Consider the following 21195-nt stretch of genomic DNA (forward strand, 5'->3'; position numbering starts at 1 on the left):
GTGCTTTTAGCACACGGTGGAAAGAAACAGATATGAGAGAGAAACTGAGAGAAACTCCACAAATATTCTAAAAGACTACCAAAAAGGATTTGGAATAAAGGAGAGGTGGATGATAGGAGAGGAGAGGGTGAAAGGATAAGAGAGAGTCAGACCTAACCTAACCCATTCATTCATGGCTCTTCTTATGTAATTTTCACCCGTCAGAGCAACTGCGGAGAAAGCAACGGAGAGGAAAGAGGAAAGTTCACCTGTCTATCCTTTATACCTACAGTCGTGTACTTTTTCTTCCTGTAATTGGTTTGTGATGTTCTCCTTAATGTGCACAGAGAAACGAGAAAAGGGAACCTTCACCCTTTAGAAAAACAAATGCAGGTCATTGAAAAGCACCGTGAGTGAGTGATATGATCATGAAAATACATGGTTTAGACCAGGGTTTGTAGAATGCCGGAGTGTTTTAGGAATTTATATGCACGCTTTGATGCATTCATGCTTCTGCCTTGATCCCACCCAATACATTTTTTTTTCCCACAAAGCAGCTGGAAAGAAAGTATGGGTCATGTTTGTTCAAGTGGAGAAAATGTCTTAAGATGTCCTCTGCTTTTTTTTTGTGTCTGTAAGCTATGCTCTGCCCTGGTAAATCAGTTTAACTTGTCCCGCATGAGCCAGAGGCTGAGCTTGCATTATATTCAGGGTGGCATGAACACATAGAGATTGAGAGCAGATGGGGTGGAGGGGGGTGGGGGACGCTGCTGAGAGGTGGACAGATTTAAAATATGCCTCAGAATAGGATTGATCAGTGATACAGACCATGAATAACTCACTGAAAACAAGGGAGTTCTATTAAATAGGAAAGCAAGAGAGAGAGAGAGAGAATGAAGGGAAGAGGAGGTGGACATATCAGGTGAGGGGCTCCTTGGCCTTGCATTGTGATGGACATTGAATTAAATCTTGATCGCTTGCTGAGGGATCGTTTGGTTGGGCCTTGTGACTAATCATAGATTTATGACTTATGACAGGAGAGCAGTGACTGACTCTCTACTGTAGTCCCAGTCGAACGTCAGTAGAGTTATTTTAAGGCTTTTCAACAACCTTCTTTCATTGTATTTCACCTTTGATTATATTTTTGATGGGATATATGTCACACTGCATTTATTGCATCCTATCAGAATTATTTTTAATGATGTAACACAGTTAACCTACTGCACCCAATGTTTGAAAGCAGCACTTTACTCTGCAGCCTTTAAAGTATTTAGGCAGTTACATGTTATAGTGTGACATATTAGTTTTAAAGTAAAACAATGACTACATGTCATTAAAGTGCTTATTTTCATCTTGATGTGTTTAATTGTGTTTGTATTTTTATTACATGAGCAGTGTAAAAAAAATTCCCCAAAAAGTTAAAACCTGCTGAGGGTCAGTGAATCAAAACATACAGAGGAAGCCATGAAGATGGTTTTAAGGCAAAACAGTATAATGGTCTTGACTGCCAAGTCAGCCACCTGGCTTCAGTCCAACTGAACATCTGTTTCATTGCTGAAGATGAGGCTGAGCGAAAACAGCCTCAGAGACTGCTGCAGTACAGACTTGACTGAGAATTATGAGGCAAATGATGATGTCTGTAGACTTCAATCAGTCACTGACAGCAAAGAACTTGCAACTATATATTAAATACAATGCCCTAAATAACATTTACATCTATTTGCACAGATGCCTTTTGTCCCCTAAAATTGCAGGGATGCATCCGCACTTCATCTGATTTTGATGTTAACAGCCTCAAATTGAAGGGGCACCAATTTTAGTCATGAAGATTTGTTTACTTGCCAAAGAGGAATACTGTAGCAATTGCACGAGGCCTTATGTGGCTCCGGAGAAAGCTTTAATCTAAATAAACCCTGATGAGACCATCAGGTTTGTCCCAGATTAGACGCGTTACTTTATTCAACAGAAAGCCTGAATTACAAACTTGGGGTTTAGAGTTTAAAGGATGTTGGCTTTTATCAGGCACAAAGGGTTTGAAAGCAGACACCAGAAAGTTGCATTATGGGGTCTGTAGGAGATGAGGCGCTTAACGTTAGGACAGCTCTGCCTCTGCTTTCCAGTTATGATCATTCTTTAGTTTGTATCTATTTCTTGCATGGCTCCTAATTGTATCCAAGTGTATATTAAATCAAAGGAACATCCCTTTAAAGCTGGAGGTTGTCACATTAACTCACAGTTATTGTTCCATTTCAGATGCTATGTGCTTCAGTACAGAGTCAACACAATGAAAAGAATCTATACATATGCATACTCTCCTACAGCAATATTAGAAAACCAAATTTAGGATTAAATGTAAACAAAGCATCCACTACAACGGATGCAGACCCTCAGGATGTTGAGAGACAGACTTCTCATCTCCACGAGGCAACAAAGGGCACAGGGCAAATCAGCAAATATAATCTCGTCATCATTTATTTATTCGGTTTGTTTTTTGCATGCTGCTAAACTTAAAAGGTCAGGGGGAGACAGAACATTTGCTTATATGTTGACAGACAGAAGGGGAGGAAAATGAGACCATGCAACACTGATGATTCATGATGTAGAAGGAGGCCGGTGTTTAAGATTCACAGAAACACGATGAGTCATGTTACACCTGACACAGGATCACTAGGATACACTTTGTACTTTTCCATATTTGATGTAATGTTATATTGAGAATTATTTTAGCCTGTCTAGTGTCTCATTCACAGAGTTGGTTGCTGGCAGTTTGGTAGATGATGTAGCTACACGGTGCTAACACATCTGCCCCTTTGGCTGTACGAAAACTCTAATGACTGTATCTATGGTCAGCACATCTGTGGTTTTGGCTGTGGTCACTCCCAGTACTTGTTTTGGCCATACTTCTAACTGGCTGTAATAATCTCAAGCAAACAAAGATACACAGACAAACACACAACCACTTTCCACAACCCGCTGAACATAGATAAAAACACAGGCTGGGACGAACGGGCAGATGCGTGCGCACACGCACACACACATCAAATGAATAAATGGGTGGGCACTGGCCATGGAGGCATATTAAAGGCAGTCAAGGGAGATACATTAGGGCTGCAAATATCAGCTCATTAACACTCTGCTATCCTGTTTGGCAGTTGTGTCTGTATGTGGGTGAGAGTGTGTGTGTATGTGTGTGTGTGTATGCTTCTGAGATCTTCAGGTCATTACAGTAACAAGCAACTTAGCCCTCAAGTCAGCTGTCATTAGCTACAGAAGAATGGCCAGAAATCACACCGCACTGCCAGACTCTCATACCACCAGACACCCTCCACTTATGTATGTGTAAATGCATGCGTGTCTGATGGAGAGAATCACAGAAACACTTTGGAGACGGGTAGAGAAGAAATCAGAGTGGCAGATACATTTGAATAGACACAGAGAGAGAGAAACAGCAGAAGACAAACAGAGTTGCAGATTTTTTATTTTTTTTTTCTTTTAACCACAAATGGAATTGGTTCTATTCATTACAGCGGCCAAGTTAGGGTGATAATTATAGCTGAAAATAATTAAAGACTTAATTGGGCTTGATAAACGGTTATGAATTGTTTATTGAATTGTTCTCACAAGGCACAGTAGCAGTTAGAAGTTCTCTGAATTCATAAATGTCTCCTATTCACAGTTTGTCCCTTTGTCTCTCCTCTCCTCCCCTAGCATCTCAATTGTTTGGTCCTACAACTTCTCTCTCAAGTGCCATTCTTGAAACTATTTTACTGCTTTTTTTAACGAGACAGACAAATCTTGTGATATGTGACTTCGTATGGGTTGTGTTTGAATCGGTTTCATGCTTCAGCTCTGTAACAGGGATTTCTGTAACAGTTTTTAAAAGTTGGCTGAACTCATGGAGTTTTTTACTTCTTATTTATTACTTGCCTGCAGTAAAACTTCTCTTTAGTAGTAGTTAATATGGCTGAGCAGAGAGAATCTGTTACCACCAGTTATGTTGCTACTGGGCTCGTTTTCTCCCTCTTAATGGATTTATTATGTATGCTGAGTGTTGTTCTGTCCTATTTCTTACTAGTTTGGATATGTTCTGAATTTCAAACAGAACAAGACTATAATTAAAACCTGTGTTCAAATGCTGTCAACGATGATCATATCTGATCAGATTCATCTTAGTATCCAAGACAACATATTTAATAAATGTGCCAGTTCAGTTCAGTTCAGACAGAACTGAATAGACAACATAAAGGAAGGGAATGATCAATGCAGTAAGAAAATTATAATAATAATGATACTACTACTACTACTACTACTACTACTACTACTAATAATAATAATAATAATAATAATAATAATAATATACAATTACGATAATACAATAAAATCACTTTAAAATCATCAATTGGTGGCAGCAGGGTTGTATATTTAATCCAATCATGATTTATTTATTGACTCATGATTTTGTTAGGTATTGATTACATTTTGCATTCATGTTTTGATTGAAGATTACCGTATGGTTTGTATGAAACGGCCCCACCAGTCAGGGCGGCACTCAAACCTACCTAATAAAATTAAATGCATTTATTGCACCTTTACATCAGACTACTTACATCTACCAAAATAAAACTACCATTCTCTCTCTGTCTGTCTCTTAGTGACCTGCTGTTTGTTTGATTATGAATTTCTAATGATATCTGCTCATATTACAGCCCATACAAACACGCTTTTTAACAGGAAATACATCAAATGAAGAGGGCAAAATGCTCTCAAATTGTGTGTCAAAGTGACTTTACTGTAATATCAGTCTGTTAGACTTAAAAGTCGTCTCTCTAGATTGAGTCCAGCCATCCATGAAAATGCTGTTCAATATTTAATTATAACCAGCGAGAAAGTGACCAGTGAGACGAGGAACACAATTTATTTCATGCAGGTTTGGTAGGTAGTTAGTATTTGAATTCTTTATTTTAATGTATAATCTATGTAAAAATTAAACAAACTCCTGTCATGGTTCATGTGTAGCTCAAGTTTTGTATAGACTGCAAAATCCAGGCCCCTACAAAGTATTTGCCTATAGCTAACACAGTGAACTTGGCTCAGGTTGATGCTGCAATTATTCAAGTCATAATTTCAAAAATTAGACTTGTCCTTTGGGCTGTCACTTGTAGGATCTCTGAGCAGTTCAAATTCTGAGGATCCTGAGACATGGATTTAAAATCAATGTCATAGTTTAAACAAGTCAACAAAAGGCAAATCCCATCATAATAAGGACCTCTGTGTTGGTCATGTCAAAGTACACATGGATGATAATTTAAAGCATAATTTCAGTTCAGTTATTCTATAGTCTTATTCACCGTTATTTAATAAGCAACAGTGAATAAGACTGAAATGCGTTTAAATGTCCACAGTTGAAAGTAGAGAGTAGAAAACAAAACAACATTGCCTGACTTGAACTGACTTGAGAAAAACACACACATAAGCTGCCAGAACATCTTCAGTGCTCCTTTGCATAGATTATCCTATTTGTCTTTGAAATAAAGCTTTGTGCTGTGCTACTATAATGTCTCTCTGTATGTACTATATCTTGTGGAAGAATGGTGTTCGTGGTGGTGTCGTCTATCCAAGAATTCTAGAGTTCAGAGATTTGTAGAATCTATGTGGGGGGAGATCTTGCAAAAAATAAACTACAATAGTCAGTCAAGTAATAATAGCCAAGTTAATAATAGCCCTTGAATTAGGTTAAAGCTAATTAAGTTCAACTACATTAAATTCTTTGGAAACTTGCCATGTCCTTCAAGGTATTCTGTATATTTGGTCCTCTCATCAGAAGAGCACAGGAGAGCTAACAATAAGTTAAAAAATTACTGTGGACATTCTCTAATTTACAGGAATATTCTGATTTGTACAACCTGGATCTTATTGTTGAGGTTTCTATCATTACGCCGATTCATATGATATATATATTTATATACATATATATATACATATATATATATATATATATATATATATATATATATAGATATATAGATATATAGATATATAGATATATAGATATAGATATAGATATATATATATATATATATATATATATATATATATATATATATATATATATATATATATATATATATATATATATATATATATATAGATAGATAGATAGATAGATATATATAGATAGATAGATATATAGATATATATAGATATATTTTAGAGAAGTAAAAGACAAAGACGTGCCTTCCTTTTTTGCTGACATAAATACATTTGATAAATCAAGATTAGCAGCATAGACAGTATGTGGTGAAAAACAAATAATCAACTAGCTAAAAACAAAAAAGGTTTCCTTGCCTATTCAGCGCGTACAGTATAATATCTGAAATATTTGCAAAGTAGATGAAGAAGAGCACTCACCCTCTGCACTCTCTTCAAATGTCAGATGATGACAGCCTTCTACATTTAAAAAAGCTATTTTTCCAACTAAAACCTGCCTGATTAAATCAAGTTAGATTAATTAAATATTCTCTTTATTTAGAATGACATAAACAGAATGCTTATAATTAATAATTGGATGTTGTAAGCATTTGCATTTGTTGTTTTCTTAAATAATTGCAACAAAATCAAGCATATGAATGATATTGAATATATTTTATGACCACAAAATAATTTCTTACTGTGGGTTTAGGATTTACTGTGAACAATTCAGAGTTCAGCAGTGTGCTTCTAATTAATAAAGATGACTTTTTTTATTTTATTTGCTAAAATTATTGTTAAAATTATTACGATTTGCATTTTGAATGTGTAAAAAGGCAGTGTCAGGGTGATTGCATCAGAAAGGTGCTGCCACATATTCAATCTGGAGCATTCCCAGGGTTCCTAAAGGGATCTTTTCTTTGTGAAGGGTTTTTCATGAATATTTTGTGCACACATTCTCAGCTGCTGAGAGACCACATGTGTAAAACACTTTAAGCATGACTTATTTATTTCCACACTAGCGCAAGACCTTAAATTACGTGTATTTGTCTGTATGCGTCTCAAACTCAACTCAACTATTCGTCCTACGTGTGGCAAGATTTCACTTATGAAGAGGAAAAATATTGTGCTCCTTTCACAAAACAATTATGAGCACAAAGAGTTTTTAAAAAAGCATGGAAACACATTCACAGAGCTGCACAAACACTCACACACATAATCATGCAAACAATCACTCTCCATTCAACTCTGCAGATATCATTTGGATTTTTTTTTTCAGCAAACAGATTTATGCTGGTGAAGTAAATTGAGGTCTACATTAATTTAACACTGGTGTATCAGGTTGACAAGATGTGTGTGACTGTACATGCGAGTACGATTATGACTAGTGTGTGTGTTGGAGTGGATGTGCTGAATGTGCCCAGTAGATGTACTTTAATAGTATGAAAGTGCATCTATGAAAGAGCAGTAATGATACATGGTGCATATATTTAAAGAAAATGATGTTCAGATAACTTAAATAGCTTAAGACTAGCACACATCTCAGCTCTGACGCATTTACAACTCCATCCATGTACTTCGTTCTTCCCATATGGGTTTTCACTGTTAGGAATAATTAACTTGACAGAACGTAGGGAGGTGAGGAGAAAGGGAAAGGTGGTGCGACGTGTACACGCACATAATGAGTACACATACGAAGACATGCAAGCACGCAGCTTCTGTGTAATCTTGCATAAGCCCAGAGGTTGACAAATACACAGCATGCATCAGCATTCATTATCTCAATCACCCTGGCAGCACTCAAAGGAAGGCCGCTCTGGTTGGATCATTTCATGGTCATGACTTAACTCTGCAAGGTAGATCAATACTGTGGCCCACCCACCCACACACACATACAGAGAGAGAGAGAGAAAGCGTAACGCAGGATCAATGTATATTAGTTACTTCTCTGTTGATTTAAGTCTAGGAGAGCCCTGTCAGCCTGGTCGTTTCTTCAGCCTCCTCTTCCCACATTCTGACTACAAGCTATTTACCTTCAGATGGAACAGGCCACAGGAAAGATGTTTTTTGTCCTTGTATCTGTGTGTCAGTGTGTGTGTGTGCAGTTACATAAACATTACCTGGATATAGCATTTTATGTGTGTGAAAACTGATCGTATGTACAACAGCGATTGTTAGAAAAATGCTGAGGTGAGTGTGTGTGTGTGTGTGAGGACAGGGTCATTTCTCCTCTTGCCTACATTGCTATCATCCCTCTCTTTTCCTCTCACCTCTTTCCCTGTGTGCAGATATGCTCCTGAAGCAAATTGGGGCCAATAGACTGTCTCTGCATGACCCAGGGGCCAAAGGGGCAAGACAGATAAAAGAAGTGGGTAAATAGGGGGGATACAAGGGAGGATAAAGAAAAAGTAGAAAAAAGAGTGAGCTGGAGGATGGAAGAAACGGCTCCGGCACAACGAGAGCTGGCAAAAAGAGGGAGAAAGAGTAGGAGATGGACAGAGGGAAGGAAGGAAGCAGAGAAGGAGAGAATGAGAGAAAGAAGTGACAACCTCAAATTAAATTCCCATCATGTCAGTGTAGAACAGAATTCAATAGTGTTTATTGGCATCCCCTAGCCTCAGGGAAATTACATTCTGAAGCAGAGCATGGCATGAATGCACACACACCCCTGAACACGTGCGCACACATATACACATGCAAGCGCTATTGTACACAACTGTGCATGTCCTCTGGCTGATGTGACCATGCAGACAAGCAATTTATCCCCTGAGGTCCATTTTCTATTTGCACAGTGCATGCGTGCATGTGTCTCTGTCTGTCCATGTGCTATTTACGCAACTTTGTTTGTGTGTATATCTTGTGTGCATGTTTATCTGTAAATTTCTCCCCTTCACACGAACATTTTTTTTTTTTCTGGTGGACAAAAGTTTAGGTAGTGCATTTTAGGTGCTCCGGTTTTCTGTCTGTCAGGCACGATTGCCTCGCTCTCTGCAGTCCGACTCAGACTATTTGCCATAATAGTACATACACAGCTTTCTATTATTGTCACTGTATTAAATATGTCCCCAGGCTCAAGTTGCCATGAGCACAGGGTTTCATTGCCTTTGTCCAACCTCCAGCAGCAGCAGCAAAGGCAGAGTACTTTAATGGGAAGCCGTTTAACAGTTTTATGAAGAGCACATGTAGAGGCTATTACTGCTGATGTCTCGAGAATGCAGATTTGCTCTAAATGGCTACGAATCCGGCAGTCTTTTGACCTCCTTCACCCCTCTCGTCTTGCTCTCTATCCCTGCCCCTCTAACCCTTTATGTCTGCGGCTGTGTACGCTTCAATCACGGCTCTCTTCCTCCAATCCCTCCAATGCTCTCACTCATTCTTTCCATCTCTCACTTTCTCCAGGAGCGTGCGGAGAGGGCTTTGGGCTGCTCAGTTGAGGATCTGAAGGCTCTTTTCTACTGTGAGCTGTGTGACAAGCAGTACCTCAGACACCAGGAGTTTGACAACCACATCAACTCCTACGACCATGCACATAAACAGGTACATGGGATGCACCTGCACTACCGCTAGACACACACAAGCAAGTAGCAGAACACAAACAGACACACAAAAGAATTTGGGTGTGTTTGCATTATATTGACGGGAAGCTACTTTACATTTCACGTCAATCTGTCCATTGGGTGCAGTTTCCCAGCAGCTAACAGTAGGTGTGTGACAACTGAATCAACTTGAGGCTCACACAAACAGTACTAGATTTTTTTTTATAACAAACGATTTATAAGTATATGGTAAACTTTATTGGTCCCACACAAGAAAATGAAGCCATCCAAGTTAAAAGAAATTTAGTAAAAAATTTGTATGATATAATATCTAATATAAGCATAATATTAAAAATTAAATTAATTAAATTAGAGAATAAAGGAAAAGTATGAATGTTGTTAAATACATCCTCCTTAACATTTCATCAAAAATAAAATGACTAGGTTAGAATAAACAAATTAAAAAATATGTCACGTAGTGAAGAGAATCAGGTGGGTAATGTGCCTCATACGTAGGCCAGCAGCCAATAAAGACAGTAACTGAAGCAAGCAGAATGAAAACATAAAAAGCACCCACAAAGTGCAGAGTATTTAATCCCCAAGTCCCACGTTTAAAGAAGATTCCCTTTTTTTCCAGTTCAAAATTTAAGCTGCTGATTTGTATGTATCTGGTACAAAAGGATGCTGCTATAAAATTCACTTTATTCCTCAATTTGTACTTCCTTCAAAAGAGAAACAAATATTCCGTAGCAAATAAAACAAGAAGCTATTTGTCATAGCTCAAGTATGATTCTATTAATCCAGTTTAGACCAGATGAGGCCAATGGACCATTAGGAACAGGCCCGGCAGCAGGTTTTCCGCTGTGCTCTGCTATCACATCCATTTTCATACACAACCTTTAGTCTGGACTAACAAACTGAAGGTTCTGCTGATAGCTCATTCTCCTACAGCTATCTGTTGCCATGCCAAGACATACACTCACAAAAATATACAGACGTGCATTTCCCAGTGTACACACTTGTCCTCAAACACAGGCAATCTCTCAACCAAGCCAAGCTTCTTCCCACTTCTGAACGCCTACACTGTGCAACATGAAATAAACATTAAATAAGACTGTTCCTCCTCTGTCATTGTTCTTTGAAAATGAATTGAAGCAACTACGGGCCAATGTTAATGTTTTGTTTTAGCCAGCGGCAGGGACGTGAAATGAGCTGAATGAGGCACTGAGTTGACAGTAGCCACTGGCGCTGTAGGAACACACACACATACACACACATAGCCATGCATGTACACTCTGCCTACCGAGCAGACAACAGATGAAATTCTAGCTGAAGACAGCTTCCCTGCAGGAGTATTGGCTTTGGAGAAAGGAAGCTGATTGCGTCTGCTCTGCAGCTTTCCTTGTCATCGATTCAGGGATAAACATGTCTGAATGCAGCGCTTTATCAGCATTTGCTGCTGATTACAGAATTTGCTCATTACAACAGAACACACTCGCTTTTAAATAAAGAGTAATCAGGCCATTAGCATGTCCCCTCACATGCTACCTAAGAAGATGCCGTCCCTCGTTGCAAAGACTTGGTGGGTATGAATCAACTCTGACTCATTCATAGAAGCCCAGCCTGAGAACTCCTTATCACATCTAAAGGAATATTGACCGGGGCTTTGACAGACGGGCCGAGCTTCACAGCAAATACAGTACTGTAGCTCGATTGGCATGTTGGAGAACAGGACTAATATCCCATCCCACTTACTTTGCTTCCTTGCTTCTTCCTCCTCTTTCCTGACTCCATGCTCAGTGTGCAGCTCAAGTTTGGAATCAAATATAAAATGTGATCCGATGCTCATCCAAGTCAAGCGTAATTACAGATATAATGTGCCTAAAATAATAACAACAAATCTAATCTTTAATGTCTTTATTAAAAACAACCATAAAAACTTCATAGTGATAGTGGAATATGTGGATATAGAGGATATGATGACTTCAAATCTTTGTCTGTCACTCAGAGTTGCTTCTTTTCCTCATTAATGAGTGTTTGTTGTAGATTGTTTGTCTAACTGTGGACTGGTAAATTCAAAAGTCTTTAAAATCACTTTGTAACCATTTCTCTATGCAAGTCAACAATTCTTTTTTTGTGTTATTATTTTAGGCATATTATCTTTGTTAGTACTTTTGACAAATTATTGCAAAAAAGGTTTGCATACTTTTTCTTGCCGCTGTATGTTTAAGGAACTCAATGCACAAGTGCTGCTCTGTTGTTACAAACTTAATGCCGTATTCAGGGAGCTGACAGTGAGACGTTAAGCATCAAGAGATAATATAAAAAGACACCCGCTTGTGTAAGACTCAGCAGAGATTAACCTGACGACTGTCAGCTCCTGCAAAAGATCTGGGTGTGAAAGAGAGTGAGTGTATAAATAAATCTGATGTCTGAGGGCCTAATCTGATGTGTGTGGAGTGAGTGATACATAGTATATGGGTGGATAATAGTGTAACATAATCAAAATGTGAGCGTGGTGTAATCCTGTTGCAACTTATACTACAGAATAAGTTCACATACATATAACATAAACATTAGATCATGAATTTATAAGCAATGGGTGGATTGGGCACAGAAGAAGCTAAAATATACTTGGAAGCTTAAGAGAATAAGACAGGAGATAGAAGGAATGATGATGCACAATACTGCAGCTTTTCCCAAACTCCCGAGTCCCTCCTTAGCCTTCAGACACACACATACGGCAAAAAAAAAAAAAAAAAAAAAAACAGAAAGAAAGAAGCACACCAACATACACACACACACCTGCCAAGCATGGATAAAGGAGGGATTAAAGTGTGCCAGAAAAGGAAACCAGAGAGAGAAGCATGAATCATTGTTTCCCTGAGAGGACTGGCACACCTATGGCTACAGATACACATAGTTCCATGCAAATATACACAAACACACACACACACACAGAGAGAGAACAGAGCTAATTATTTTTTATGCACTGTGATGCAGGTGAAGGCCCACCAGTCTGCTCAAAATAAAATCAAAACTCTTCTTTGTCAAGTTATGATTTGCATTTGTGTCCACGTGTCTCTCTCCCACATCACCACACACAGAACACACAATGGTCTTTTGTTCAAAATGAAATCTCTACAATGTCTCCCGTCGGTTTGTACATATACAATATGTCATTTTCAGCATCAACAAATCAATGATTTTGGCTCACTCCAAGTTCTAAAGTAGATTTTATTAGATCAGATGTCTTCTCTAACTGAACTGTGATGAGAGGTAAAGGCCTGAACATTTTAGAAATTTCAGTGGCACACCAACAGATTGAAAATGACTGAGCAAAGAGAAAACTGTCAGTCCAACAGCCCCAGAACGGGCATAATCATCATGAAATCACTCATGCCACTCAACTGTAATCTCCTATTCACCAGTTGGGTTGTGTTTGCTCTCTGTCTGTGTGCTGAAGGAAAGATGCTTTCTTCCAAGCTGAATAAAGTTAATTGGACATGAGCTTTGGAGGAGAACATCTGCAATCACTGCTGACTGATGTGTATGGTTTGAAAGACAGCTGCCTGCTGAGAGTTTCCTAAAAGTAATCTCTTGCACTCTCTTCTCCCATCTTTGTCCCACTGTCACACCTCCCTTCTTCCCCACTACCCCCTGCCCTCCACATGATGTTTCTGTCTCTCCCTCTATGATTTCTCGCAGAGGCTGAAGGAACTCAAGCACAGGGAGTTTGCTCGCAATGTGGCCTCGAAATCGTGGAAGGACCAGCGCAAACAGGAGAAAGCTCTCAGACGGCTGCACCAACTCGCACAGCTCCAACAGGAAACGAAGCAGTGAGTAGGAGGAGTAGTGCATTTACGTGTGTCTGTGGTGGTGTGCGTGTAATGAGACCGGGGGCAGGAGTCCAGAGGGGTTAAAGTGCGTCACATCTAGTCAACTTTCTTAGATTTGATGGATGCATCCACAGATGTGAGAGCACTCCGATGGCCTAGATAGGCCACAGGTGAAGTAAATATAACATGAAGACACATTCTTGCTGACAATCTGAGGTAGATGATTTGTAGAAGGGGGAGATGGAGTTTTGAAGAAGAATGTATAGTAGAGAAAGGTGATTTTTTTTTGTAAGAAATGAATAAAAGGAGTGCAAGAAGTTTAATACGAAACTTGCTGCCAGGTTTGCACACCTAAAGCAATCAAAACAACAGATCAAAAAACAATACATCAAATAATAATCAACTTGATTGCGCCTATTCCCTATGCAATTAAATGTGTTTTCCTATAATCAGGCAATGGTATGTGAACAGCATTATTATGACTACTAGGACTACTTATATCATGCATCTGCTTCTTTCTTTCTTTCTTTCTTCCTTTCTTTCTTTCTTTCCTTCTTTCTTTGCATGTTTCCATCCATCTTTCTTCCTTTCTTCCTCCTTTAGTTCCTTTCTCTCTTCTTTTGCCTGTATTGTGTATTACAGCATCCATATACCCTAGTGTTATTATAAGGTCGAGAGAGTGCTGGTTAATGTGCATTAAAATCGAATTAAATCTACACATTGCAATTGCACTTTATGATTACATTATCTATTCAACTGACTATTGTGTATTGTTCAGTACTATCATTTATGAATGTAACTAATGATAACTAAGAAATAACTATAACTAATAATAATTTACTTACTTCAATTTACTTTAATACATCACAGGTTTAGGTTACACTCTACTTAAATTGGGTCAAGTTAAAGTGAAGTCAAGTGTAACCATCCGAAGCTGACTATATTTCTTTTATTACCTCCTGTTGCAGAGTTCCAGGAAGGACTTATGGGCTACAAAGTAAAGTCAGGGCTGTATGCCAGCAGCACGATAGAGATGTGGAACAAAGAGACCACAGCCCAGAGGACAAACCTGAATCCTGCAACCACATGCAGAGACCCCCTTCTACACAACCCAGGACAGCTCCTGTTAGCCATCAGCCAGAAAATCCAAACCAATCTTCCCCAAGACCACTGGCTACTGCTGTAGCAGCGTCCCCACTAATCACACATCTGGCATCCAATACAGGTCCTCCTGCAGTGAACCCTCAGTCTTGCCTGGGCTTGTTTCCACAGCTGCCTCTGCCCGGGCGGGAGAGAGTGGGAGGCAGACTCGGGGTGTCCTTCTGCTTCTCACGTAGGGGGCCCAGGCTGGAGCCTTCTGCCTCCGTCTTCTCGGACATGGAGGAAGAGGAGAGAGGACAGAGGGAAAGAATGAAAGAAAGGATAAAGGGAATACTGGAAGATATCAACAGGGAAATTGGGGCAGCAGGGGAGAGGAAACATAGCGAGAGTGAAAAGCAGAAGTCCAGCTCTGACATTGTTGGACCGAGTGACATGAAGCCGATCCCCAGAGAGACTGTGACAGAAGAGGAGGAGATTGAAAAAAGAGACATGGTGAAAGAACACTCTCCTATTTCCACAGCAGCACCTAATAATCAGAGACGTGATTCGCTGTTCTCACCATTACAGACCCAGGTGACCATATGGGGCACAGCACTAGCAAGGGCACACATGGACACTGAACAGAGAGTCAGTGAGGCAGAGCAAAAGCAAGAAACAGATGGGGGGGGGGCATGACAGCAAGTATATGTATGTGCTGGGGAAAGATGGCTCTACTAGTCTGAGATGGCCTAGCAGTTTACTTCAGTTCACCAAGTCTCAACCACACATCTCCTACAGCTGCAACCCACTCTGCTTGAACACCGAGCGACAAGAACAACTCGCAGAGGATCTACAGGAGTCACAACAAAATCAATTGTGCGCCCCCTCTCATGAATCAAATTCACATGTGCCAGCTGTTCTTATACCAGACACTCATTCCTGTTTACAACGGCAGACAAGACATCAGTTGAGAGCACAAAGACAGAAGAAAGCTGAGGAGAATATCAAGGCCCACCAATGTATCGATGTGGAGACAGAAGCACACCTGTTCCTAAAGAACAAAAACCTTTCATCATCTGAAACAGAACCAGAAAGAGGAAGACGTATACTAAGTATGGAGAATTGTGTGAGGGCAGCCTCCCATCCATTTGACCCCGCTCAGAGTGACAGCTCTGACACAAACTCCCAGAATCCTCTGCGAGGCAGATTAGGGGGTGCAAGAGAGATCAGTGAGAGAACCATCACAGCCCTGAGCTGTAAATTAGAGTCTGTCACCCAGCCTGGCACATCGAGAATGTGCAACGGCCCGTCCAGGTGTGAGTGTGGGAGTGAGACAATGTGCGAGTGTGCCAGCGCTCCGCAGCCATACATGGATGTCTCAGGGGTGTCACGCAAAAAGAGGAAAGCCAGCACAAAGAAACACAAGCTGGGAAAGAGGAAAAGGGGTAAGAGGGAAAAAGCTTCAAACAATCGACAATCAGCAAGGTGCAAAGTGAGGAGTGTTGTCTCCACAGTCTCCACTGTCAGAGAGACGGGAGGAGAAGCTGAGGGGAGCTGGGGGAAGAAAAACAGGCAAAGCAAGAGCGGGGAGATGAGGAGGAGGGTGTGGAGAGCAGGGAGCAGCTGTCTCCTGGGGAGATGTGAGGCTGAGCCAGTATCTGTCTCTGTCAGGAAGAGGAGGCCTCACAGGACCCACAGCGCTGAATCCCAGGCACAGACAGACAGAGAGCAGCCAGAGCACTGCAGTGCCTACTCCCAGTTCTCCAGACACACAGCAGACAGAGACACCGAGGGGGAGGGAAAGCGAGAAGGAGATGCTGTGACTTTTCCCTGGCGGTCTCACTTCTCCTTATACTCCTTCTCACCAGGATGCAACTCAAAGCTGTTTTGGGAAAGGGGTCACCATAGCAACCCCAGGAGTTTCATTGACTGCTGTTACCCTGACAACAGCTGTGGTCGCAGCCTGGCGAGAAAGAGAAAACTCCTCCACGGGGACAGGAAATTCATTCATAGTAAGAGGAAGAGTTTTAGGCATCGTGGAGTCTGGGAGGAGAGAGGCAGGAAAATGACAGGGCATTCAGATTGCAGAGACAGAGGCCAGACTTCAGATACAGAACAGTGGGAGTGGATGAGAGGCAACGAGGAGGGTAGGTCAAGGGCTGGGTGGAGATCAAGAAACAGAGCATCGGAGTGGGATCGAGTGGCAAGGTTTAGCCCCAGTCCTAACAATTGGGCCAGGAGGAGCAGACACCTTAGCACAGAAGATGTAGACTGGGACAGGTGTAGTGTTGACAGATGGACATGGGGCAGCGCTGACAGCTGGGAAGACAGAGGGACACAAAGATCCAGGTCAGGCTCCAGGACAGGGGCTGACAGCAGAGACAGCCCGAGCTGTGTGTGGAGATGCCCAGGCAGCAGACGTTCAAGCTCGAGACACTTCTCAAGCCCCGACTGGTGGACAAGCAGACAGACTCCGTACAGCCCCCAGAGTGCGATCAACACCAGAGCCAGCAGATGCCGCAGCCTGCGCTCCTGCAGCCCCTGCAGCAGCACCAGCGTGTCCGAACTAAGCTGGGAGTGGAGCAGGAGCAGCACCTGCTCAGGAGTTACAGTGGATGGGTTGACAGTTAGCTCCAACGGGACACCCCCAAAAGATCTAAGACTCTCATCAGAGGCTCCACAGGAAGCAAAAAAGGAGAGCAACTCCACATCCACTACATCCAGTCATATCTCTAGCTCTTTCTCTTATTCCTCGCCCCACAGATCCTCTTGTGCTCCCACGGTTCCAAGTCTCAGCACACACTCTTGCGACAGAAGTTCTTTACAGCCAAAGGATCCAAATTCACAGTCTGACTATTGTCATGCAGCCTCTGCCCCTTTCACAATAAGCAACTCATGCACAACTGTTCAAGGAATATCTACTAACAAGCCTCTGTCACAGAAACCAGCCAGGACATTGCTTCTTCCTCTCATAGGAAAACTTCCAGCAATCCAGAGAAAGGCTAGGAGGAAACATGGGCTGCTGGAGAAGAGTCAGGTGAAGGTTAGAGAAGAGGAAGAGGATGCTAAGGGCACTGCTGTCGAGGCTGGAGAAGGTGTGAAAAATCTGAAATGTTCTCTGGACATGGCTGAGTCAAACCCCGGTAGGACACCAACTGTCTGCCTGTCACAGATTAGGACTGATGACAAACAAACAGGTGGAGAGACAATACTGCCAATCAGCTTTACTGCTGAGGAGATGGACAAATATCGCCTCCTGCAAGAGCAGGCGAGAGAACACATGCAGAAAGTCCTGGAACAGACACAAGGAAGCGCGGATACGCAAAGAGAAACCAGTTACACGCACGCCGCGCAGACAGAGAACTGTGGGACGTCTGAGGAACGATACACACCTGTACCTGCACACTTGCACAACACTTCACAGCATCAAACCCAGTCAACTGACATAGATACTGCGCAAACACAAGCACAGCACACCCTCCAGGCCGGCCTCCCAGTCCCACATATGACCGCACAAGAGACCTTTACTCAACCCATGACTCTGAGAGTTCCAAACCTCCCCCCTCTTCCGTCATCTCCGCCTCTCCCGAGCCTTCATCACATCATTTTACAGCACACTGCTCTCTCTATGCCGCCCTCCTCATCTTGTCCCACCTCGCCCTGCTCTCCTGCCATCCATTCACACCAAGCTCAGCTCCCTCATCCCCTCACCCCTCTCCACCCTTCCCTTCCGCATCACCTCCACCTGTCTCCCTTCTCTATATCCTCTTTGGTTCCCTCCATCCTCCTGTCCCATCACCCCATCCCTCTCCTCCCTCAACCCCCTGCTTTTCATGGGACCCCACTTGCTCCGCTCTCCCCAGTAGCCCTGCAACCCCTGAACCCGCAGCCTTTCATGGACAGAGTCTGGCCAGTGAGGTTTCAACAGAAGGCGATATGATTTTTACACAGCGGCTGCCATGTTTATTAATCTTTCTTGGCAATACAAACTAGTGAGAGAGAGAAGGATTGTTTGTTTTGGACAAAAGCCTACTATTTGAAACGGGGATGTGTCAGTGCTTTTGCTAGCATCAACTCCAACTCTTATTCACATATGGCCTCACACACTCAAACACATGCATACACACAAGCAGCCCAACTATCGACTGTTTTCAAATTAAAATTTGTTTCTCCATTTAGCCTCTGCTGTGTTGCAGCAGACAGTGAGAAAACAGACTTTGATCCTTTGCTATATCCATCATTCAGGCCGAGAATAAAGGGAAAGGTGCACCTGCTATTCAAAGACAAGCTGGGTTTGTGTCATCCTCCCTCTTTCCCTCTGAAGCACAGACAGACCAGCTGCCTTTTGAAGTATCCTTCATGGCAGGGACAGAGGGGCACCAGAAAGTGATAATACTCTCCCCTTATCTACATTTCACACAGGTTATCTGAGTTAGAGTCTGACTTTCAACGAACATAAATAACATTCAAGGAGCCAGGGGGGCACGGTCATCTTGGTATATTCTGTATAGTGTGTGTAAGATAAAGGTAATTCTGGACTGACACACACATAAACAGTAGGAGTCATTTCAAGTCCTGTATCCAACACAAAACCTGTTATCTCTATAGTGTAAATATTCTGAATGTAATTGATAAGATTAGACTCTTGGGAAACAATCAAAATAAAAGGTTTGTTTGACCCCAACCAGTGGTTCAGTGACTATTTCTGTCTTGGTGGCGTCATATGACATGGTCTTTTTTCATCGCACGGCATTTAACAAATCAGAAACTGAAAAAAAAAGTGGGCTTCAGCGTGATTCAGGTTGATTGTGCAACATGCTGCAACAAATTCAACATGAAGAAGTAATACTGTGTGCTTTACAACTCTTCAACAGGAGGTCCAGAATTTAAGAAGTCCTTTAAAAAAATCATAGAGCCGAGGATCCAAGACGTTCTTTCTTATGATCTGCTAATATGAAGCAGTGTTTGCTTGTCACAGGGTGCATGTGCTTGTCTTTCAGCTGTGAAGGGATCTCTCCTTTTTTTTGGAATGTGTTTTAGATGCAGTAGACTATACAAAAATCTATATTTCATAAGAAAAAGCAAAGAAATAAACACAATGTTGTGAAGCAGAGTTTTGATCATCTAATTTCCTACTGTGGTAATTATCTTGTCATCCCTGTGAGGGTCCTGATCCCTGAGCTGAAAACTACTTTTCTAGAGGGTTCTGGAGCAATAGCAATGCTGAGATTTTATTGTGTCTATCTAGGTGTGGCACTATAATTACATTTCTTTTCAAACTTTAAGTAATTTTTTCCATCTAAAAGTTTTATTTTATTTTATTTTTTGTATCACTCGCAGATTATGTTGCCCTTTTGACAGTCTCATTTAGTTTTAAGAGTATGTTAATAGTCATTTTCATTGCCAAATATATAAATAATTGATCACCATAATTATCAGATTGACCTCTGGTCCACCACACTGGGAATGTCCTGAGCCTAAAGACAAAACATATCCCACTTTATCTGCAGGAAGAGCTAGACACATGTGCTTGAATATCATATACATCTGAAATAAAGAGTAATGAAATCAATGAGGTTCTTTGTTGCATGTCTTGCCAAAGGTTACGGTGGTTAGTAACTGTTGCTATGCATCCATGCCTGGTGATTGCTGAAGGCACGAGTGTATTAAAGCTGCTTGCCAAACAGTTGATCACTGCAGCGGCCGACACGCAGGGAGCTGAACAGAAGAGAACAGAGCTGCATCCAGATGGTCTATGGACTTGGACTACCCAGAGTGCTTTGAGAGATTGAATTGATTTGCCCTCCATGATATCAGTGAACACAGCCCAGCACACAGGGGGGGCTACAGCAAGGGGTGACATAAATACAGACACAAAAAACAAGAGGCAAAATTTACACTCCCAGTCGTAAGGTGCTGGCTAGAAATATGAGCCAAATCCTGCAGAGATTCTGTAATTAGAGCACAATTCGTCTTTTCCTCGTGACCCCAGAGCTTGTGTGTGTGTGTGTGTGTGTGTGTGTATAAATGAGTGAGTTTGTGAGAAACAGAGACAGAGAATCCCTATCTCTCACCACAGGACAAGAGATCAAACAGACTGTGTGAAATATAGAGCAGCAATAATTAGCAGCTGTTACAGCATCAAACCTCTCTATCTCTACCTCTCCCTCTCCCCAACACTCGCTCTGCTACCGCTCTGTTCTTATCCGAGAGTTCAATTTAGAGATACTCAAAATGAGCTGCAACTTCTCAGTCTTCCAATACTAATAATCTGGGAGATGACACAAAATCAACCTACTCCAGTTTTTTTTTTTCCCTCCATCTTCTCTGCAGTTCATCTGCAATAAATCACAAGATCACAAACTCTAAAGGGAAAATAGCATGAAAACAGTGGCATGCACAAATGAAGAACTTAAAAGCAACTGAGTTTATTTTAACAAAAAAAATAAATAAATAAGTTATTTGAAAATCCAATTTCTGCATGAAATGTCATTGTGCTAAACTGTAATCTGACACTCGGGGGTTCATGTAGAAATTGGCAATCACAACATCACTGCACTTTCTGGCAGTGACAGATTAAATCATTACCTAAACCCTGAGATTCGCCCCCCACCCCCCCACCCCAATTTTTGCTGCTGTGTGTGCATCCATGTCCATGCATATGTGTACTTGAGCGCACAAAAAGAGTGTAAGATGATTTATGATTGAGGAGAAGCAGTTTCCTCAGTCAATCGCTCCTGTGAGTTAATGAGGTATAAAAACTAAAGATGGCACTCAGTCAAATACACCGGTAG

At 41.4% G+C, this 21195-nt stretch overlaps 1 protein-coding gene across 1 annotated transcript in view; it reads left to right on the plus strand.

Moving 5' to 3' along the window:
* Window positions 1-19071, plus strand: part of LOC113171112 (G patch domain-containing protein 8) — a 30547-nt gene extending 11476 nt beyond the window's left edge. The window contains 5 exon segments of the mRNA XM_026373490.1: window positions 9346-9483; window positions 13191-13321; window positions 14290-15082; window positions 15084-18104; window positions 18106-19071. Of these exon segments, the coding sequence (XP_026229275.1) occupies window positions 9346-9483; window positions 13191-13321; window positions 14290-15082; window positions 15084-18104; window positions 18106-18267 (4245 nt within the window). The 3' untranslated portion in view covers window positions 18268-19071.
* Window positions 19072-21195: the final 2124 nt, after the last annotated feature.

The sequence above is a fragment of the Anabas testudineus genome, chromosome 16 (genome assembly GCF_900324465.2).
Source record: "Anabas testudineus chromosome 16, fAnaTes1.2, whole genome shotgun sequence".
Lineage (NCBI taxonomy): Eukaryota > Metazoa > Chordata > Actinopteri > Anabantiformes > Anabantidae > Anabas > Anabas testudineus.